This window comes from Taudactylus pleione, unplaced genomic scaffold, assembly GCF_031769625.1.
Source record: "Taudactylus pleione unplaced genomic scaffold, aTauple2 ptg000053l, whole genome shotgun sequence".
NCBI lineage: Eukaryota > Metazoa > Chordata > Amphibia > Anura > Myobatrachidae > Taudactylus > Taudactylus pleione.
Genome location: NW_028284455.1, coordinates 24152249 through 24159067, shown reverse-complemented (window position 1 = coordinate 24159067; position 6819 = coordinate 24152249). Strand labels below are relative to the sequence as shown.

Sequence of the window (6819 nt, the reverse complement as noted above, 5' to 3'; positions counted from 1 at the left end):
GGTTCAAATCGTTGCCTGACGCTAATGTATTTATGCTGTGTCACAGGACCTATAGTTAAATACATACGTAATACTCCAGTTGTTGCTAAGCCACCCCTCTAGCCTAAGGTTGTTTTAATATTTTTAGGATAATTTTTACTGTATTTTGCAGAAATAAACCATATATGCTTCAAACAATATGACTAGAAGTCCAACCACTTTGAAAAATACAAGATCATATTAAAACTAAACCTGGACTCAAGTGATCAAATTTTCTTTGCAACACATAGCTCATTTATAGAAAGAGACACCAAACTTGTCAGCTTTTACTGAAAGCAACAAGACTGTATAGGACAATGGTCAAACAGTAAATACAGCCAGTATTGGCTTTATAACAGAGATGTTAAACTAAACTGGTCTATCATGCACTCATTCACTCCTTTACAGCACATAATGATATCTGATGCAAGGTCCATCACTGTGAGCCATCATAGTGTGAATAACATACTATGGTGAAGAAATTCACTATTAATCTTTACCTTTTAACAGTGCTGCAGTGGAATGATATGGTAACAGTGAACAATGTATTTCATAGTCCTAATGTGTAATAATTTTTGATGGTAGGAATCAACTATGAAAGTATATCAATCTGGACATCTAAAAAGTTCTTTTACTTCTAAGAAAAAAAACAAAACAGTATGATTAGGTGGTGATGGTCATTGTTCTCTACAACAAAAGTGCACATACCATTTTTATTGCTGCTTTCCTTTAAACACAAACAAAATATTATGCACAAAGAAAATAAAAAATAAGGATTTTATTCAAGAAATATGAAAATAATACATAGCAATCAATATGTAAGAACTGAAAATTTATTAAGGTTGCTGTGATGTCAGCTACATGCTCGTTGGCAATTTCTGTTGTCTCTTTTTGGAAGGAATTCCTGTTTTTTGAAATTCTTCTCTTTCCTTTAAATATTCTTGTTTACATTCTTCAAAGAACGTTGGGTCATTATAGCTGTAGAAGAAATATTCAATTTAAAAATATTTTAAAATGTATATTTACGAAAATATAGTGAATGCCTGCAAGTTATAGCAACTGAAGAGGTTATAATGTGGCAATGACAGACAAAATCAGAAATTGAGATCCAGATGGATAGCACACAATGGAACAAATAAAGACTAATCAGACATACATCTTCTAATATGGGATCTCTTCATTTTATTTAAAGTGAAACTGTCTTGAAAATGTTAAAAATATTTTTAACTAATTAAATATTATTGCCCTTTTTTTTAAATTGAGTGTTCTCTATTAGTTTTAATAAACATAACAACAACAAAAGAGAGAACAGACCCCCTCCCCCCCCTGAACAATACAATAAAAGAACATTGTTACATTATAAAGGTGCATCAACCCAGGACATGACTAAGATCAGATGTCTGTCAATTATAGAGAGATAAACATTAAACCAATACACGGTCAGAATCACAAACAATCAAAAAACAGAATCATAAATAGAATAAGGTAATACAGAATAGAAAATGCATACCAGTAATATCCACACATAAAAGAAATTACATATCTCTAGCACTGAAGGGAGAGAGGTCTCAGACATTACACAAAAAGTAAAAACAAATATATTACAAGCAGTGTGAAATGTGGGAGCATAAATGTAATATTAAAAATATCAATGTGGGGTAATAATGACACATAGAGGGATTACCTCAATCAAAATGATGGGGAGAAGCGTTCTTAGAAGATAGCCACCTGGACCAAATACGGTCAAATTTCGATTCAGCTTTGCGAGTAGTATACAAATACCTTTAATGCAGCACTGTGACATTAACTAAAGATATCCAGGCCTGAAAGTCAGAACCCGTGGGGGCCATCCACATTCTGGCCAGGCAAACCTTGGCCAAGGTGCATAAATTAATAGCGTATTGCATACTATATTTATCAAGGACGTCCTCCTCAATAGCCTCTAGGCAACAGAACTTTGAAGAAAGAATGGAGGAGGGATACCAGTGATAGAGCACATCGAAATAACTTTAATCTAAAAGGGGTGGGCAGTAAGCGGCCCTCCAGTTGTTGTTGAACTACACATCCCAGCATGCCTTGCAACTGTTTTAGCATGGCCAAATAGCAAAACTGGCAGGTCATGCTGGAATATGTAGTTCTACAACAGCTGGGGGCCCCTTATTGCTCACCCTTAATCTAAAAAGTTTGCACCTCAGAACACTCCCATATCAGGTGCCGGAAGCTGAGTTACACTTAGAACATTTGTCCGATCTCCTTCCCCCACATCTCACTAACCTGAGTCAAGTAGGTTATATGAAAGATAAACAGTTGAATCGGCTGGAAACTAACAGAAGCAGTAGACACACAGGGACAAGCAAGAGCCCTGCTCCATTCTTCCTCAATAAACCTGCCCACCTCCAATTCCCACTTTTGCTGTAAATCAGACATATCAGAGGTATGATGATATGATAATATTGCCCCTTTTAACTAATACATAATACTGAAATATTAATTTTGCAACCTAATAAGGTAATAAAATAATATTGCCCCATAAGAGAACTATTAATGTTATCTGCCTCCTTATTCAATACATAATGATTGCTCTCATTATAAGTGTATTGCAAATCCTCACCTTCTGCTTGGTCAGATACATGCAGATGTTTTCCAGCAGTGTGGCTCAAACTGCCAGCGGTGTGTATACTAAATTCAGCAGTTTGGAATTCAAGCTGGTGATGCAAGGTGATTTCAAACCTCTGGCAAAAATGCTGTTTAATAGATGTAACCCTAATAATCTAGTCATTTATGATGTCTGACATCTTGGCTCCCAGTGGATTCCTTGTTTCTCCCAGTTTACCTGAAGTCAAGTATGCTATTACTAGTATTACTCTGTCTCTCCAGTTTCATTGTGCTCATCACTACTCTGGATTAAATGGTGCCTCCTACCTCACAGCATTTCAGGAGTAGCAGCTATCATACTACATCTGCCATGCCTTGGCTTCACTACTGTAACATACAGATGTGTTCTGCTACATCTTTGCCAATCATGCTACAAACGTGCGCACGCATCGCTCCATGCGATTACCTGCAGCTGCATACGCTGTGGTGCGCACTGCGATCGCACCATGCATTCCTATGGAGGCAAGGGTGCTAACGCGGTGCGCGTATCCGCGGGCGCACGCCTCACGCCATGCGTGACGCGATTTGCTGCGTACGCAGCAAAGATGTAGCAGGACACATCTGTAGTGCTACTAACACCTCCAGATCACCAGGTGGTCCATGACTTACTAGATAATTACAGCAAAGCCAGAACCTCCTTGTGGGGGTCCTTGGTGAAGACCTGTGTCCCCCGTTAGACTCTGTGGGGAAGCAGTGCCAAACCAATACTTACCAGATATGAACAAAATATTCCTGAGAAGAGCGATAGTAAGATCTGGCCACTAAGTAGATCCTGCAGGGAAACTTACCATGAAAAAGGACCCAGTGAAAGTTCTGGGGGGTCATCAGTACAAAAAAAAAAGAAGCCATGCAGAATTAAATGATGATGTATCTGCAAGAATTATCTGCTGAAATGGATGCACTCAAGACTTCTTTGACATCTACAAATCCCATTCCAGATATCCACTCCTGCGAACTATGATGGAGACCCAAAGTCTTGTAGGTTTTTTTTTAAACAAATGTGCTATTCAATTTGAGCTACAAATCTGCCAATTTCACAACTGATAGAACTACAGTGGCACACATTTTAATATCACACCTCTCTGTATAAGCACTCAACTTGGCGTTTTTTTGTTTTGGGAGAAGACTGATCCAGTACTCTTTTTGCAAGATATGTGATGAGCCAGTTCACGTTCTCTCCACTTCCAGTTTTCTTAGACTCTTAAGGTTTTTAGACTGTAGGGCATTATGTTTTCCAGTTTCACACTTATCTACTGAACTGCAGAGGAATATTGAAGCACTAGTTGCAGCCTTCTGGTGAGGCCTTTCTGGATGAATTGGCCTCTCAAGAGTTACCAATTAATCAAGAGATGTGGGTGTCCTTGTGCAACAAGATAGCAATGCAGTACCGGTCAAGGTCTCAGAAAAAGGAGAAGTCTGTGGAAGGATTAGATTAGCCCATCGCTTCCAATATTACACCTAAATTAGTGAAGTACCTATGCAGTTGGGTTGCTCTCACCCTATCCCGTAGGACAGGGGTCTTCAGCCTTGACCCGCCAGCTGCTGTGGAACTACACATCCCAGCATGCACTGCCATAGTTTTAGCATGCTGTTATATCAAAAAGGTGGCAGTGCATGCTGGGATGTGTAGTTCCACAGCAGCTGGAGGGCCAAGGTTGAAGACCCCTGCCGTAGGAGAATCAGAGAAGGTTCAGGGGGAAGTTGTGCCTGTACTGTGCTGATTGTGCTCACTTGCTTGTCAGTTGTCTTAAATGACCTGGAAAAGGCAGGTCCTAATTGGTACAAGAGAGGCCAAATTAGGAGCTTTCACAGACTCAAATCTCTAGATTGTTCTATTTCTTGGATGGTGGAGCTGAATTGCAGGTTTCGCGGTGTCCTTACATACTAAGTTCAAGCATTTCTCTATTGCCTCTGATTGGTTTGCATAATACTTATCGCTGTATATACTAGCTGCATCACCAACGTTTTTTCATTTGATGTTGTATATTATGTTTGCCAGGATTATAAGTATGCCTAGGTTGGGGGATTTCTTACTTCTTTTGTTTTACATGTCCCTTTTATTATGTTTTTTCTTTTTATGTTGTATGGTATGTGAGTGGATTGCAGTGCAAACGCAGGCACAGAATTGTATACTCTGGGTTTTTTATTATATGTGCATTATCGAGTAGATGTACAGTTTATGCATTGGTTGCCATTCACTGCCGACTGTCATGGTTGAATTGTTAAACTGGAATGTTTGAGGGATAAATGACAAGCTCAAACGTTCCCTGGTCCTCAAACACTTGAGGCGCTATGAGCCTGATAGAGTTTGCATTACTGAGACGCATTTAATTGGGAGTAAGTTGCTTTCTCTCAGAAGACCATGGGTGTGTTGGTCATATCAAGCCTCTCATACATCAGGGGTGTCTCTATATTGATTAAAAATACAGTCCCTTTTGATTTAAACTCAGGGCCTGATTCAGACCCGCTCGCGAGCGCTGAGCTCTCGCAAGTGGGTCGATGTTGCCCAAGTGCGCATGCACAAGACAGAGGCGGCTCCGTCGTGTGCATGCGCGAGACCCGAATAACGACGGCCAAACCGTCATTATGGGTCTCGCACCAAAGGGGGCGTGCTGTCGATGGTGATTGACAGCACGCCCCCTTTGGTGGGCATGCCGGGGGCGTGGCTGCCCAGACGGAGGCGTTCCCATGGGAACGCCTACCGTCTGGGGCCGGCCCCACTGACATCACTAGTGATGTCAGTGGGTGTGCTTTTGGCCACAGTGCTTGCAGCAGCGAGACCCTACCGCAGGGTCTCGTCGCAAGCCCGATGATCGCGATGGTCTTGAGGCCGCTCCAAAAAGCGTCCGGCTCTGAATCAGGGCCTCAGTCTGTACTGATCCGGGGGGACGATTTGTGTTTCTTGACTGTAAGATCAATAAAATTTCCCTTTTTATTCTAGCTATATATATATTCCCCCTCCTTTTTCATATGAAGTATTAAAAAAAGCAGCAGGATTTGTGGTGCATTCTCCATTTACATCAGTAATATATTTAGGAGATTTTAATAACGTGTTTAATTCAGCTCTTGATAGATGGCGAGAGTCAGATGTACCTAAAAAAAAAAGCGGTAGTGGCTTTTCCAAGTATGTGGCTAACTTACGTTGGCATGATGTTTGAAGAGTCAAACACCCCAATGTATGCCAGTTTTCATGTTTTTCCCATACTTATCACTCTTTTTCAAGAATAGACCTTGCTCTGGGTTCTCATAATTTACTCCCCGAGGTCTCCAATATAGAATATGAAGCAAGAGGTATTTCTGACAATTCCACACTCATTATGACAATTGACCTGGCCAGTCCTAAAGGGTAGTCATTTTGGAAACTCAACCCATTCTGGCTACAACAGTTGGGAGCAGGCTCAAAGCTAGAAGCACTTTGGAAGAGGTTCTGCCTCAGTGTGATGACATGGGATGCCTTCAAGTCCTATTAAGAGGTACATTACTAAAAAGAATAACTAAACTTAAATTGTTTCATAGACAAAAGGAATTAGAACTTGAGACCGCATGTAAAAACCTTTGGCGTATTTGAGTGATAGCCTTGAATCATCAAGACTTTAATGATTGGCTTCACAAGCTGCCTGGACGACATTTGCAGGATAAAGCCAGTCGCAGGTGTTATTTTCTTCACACTCACATTACAAATTTGCTGACAGGACGGGCAGCTACTTGGCTCATTTGATAAATTTTGATCATCCTTCAAATACAGAGGCGGAAATTATAGGTGATAGCGGCTCTGTGATGTTCACTATCCCTGACATAGCTGAGGTGTTTTTGTCTTATTTCAAATCTGTGTATTCTTCAAGATTATCTTGCAGCCATGCTGAATTGGTGTCTTATGTTGCAGATATAGGATTGCCTTCCCTGTCTCTGGAAGATGCAGCCTTCTTGGCTGCTCGGAAGAGGAGGTGGGGGTGGCTATTGGATCTTTCCCAGGGGGCAAAGCTCCAGGGTTAGATGGCATTCCAATAAAGCTCTACAAAAAACATGCTTTATTATTTGTTCCACAATTGTTGGAAATATATAATATATTGTTTGAAGAAGATATTTCCCCCCCTCTATGTCAGAAGCATTGATATAGTACTGCCCAAGCCTAGGAAAGATTTTATG

General features: G+C 40.6%; 1 protein-coding gene across 3 annotated transcripts in view; it reads right to left on the bottom strand.

The window, feature by feature from the left end:
* Nucleotides 1-776: 776 nt before the first annotated feature.
* The window catches only part of CMC1 (C-X9-C motif containing 1), a 61416-nt gene continuing 55373 nt past the window's right edge, over nucleotides 777-6819 (bottom strand). For all 3 annotated transcript variants that reach the window (XM_088462757.1, XM_088462756.1, XM_088462755.1), the window contains one exon: nucleotides 777-996. In XM_088462757.1, coding sequence (XP_088318883.1) covers nucleotides 876-996 — 121 coding nt within the window. In that variant the 3' untranslated portion in view covers nucleotides 777-875. The remainder of the gene's footprint in view (nucleotides 997-6819) is intronic.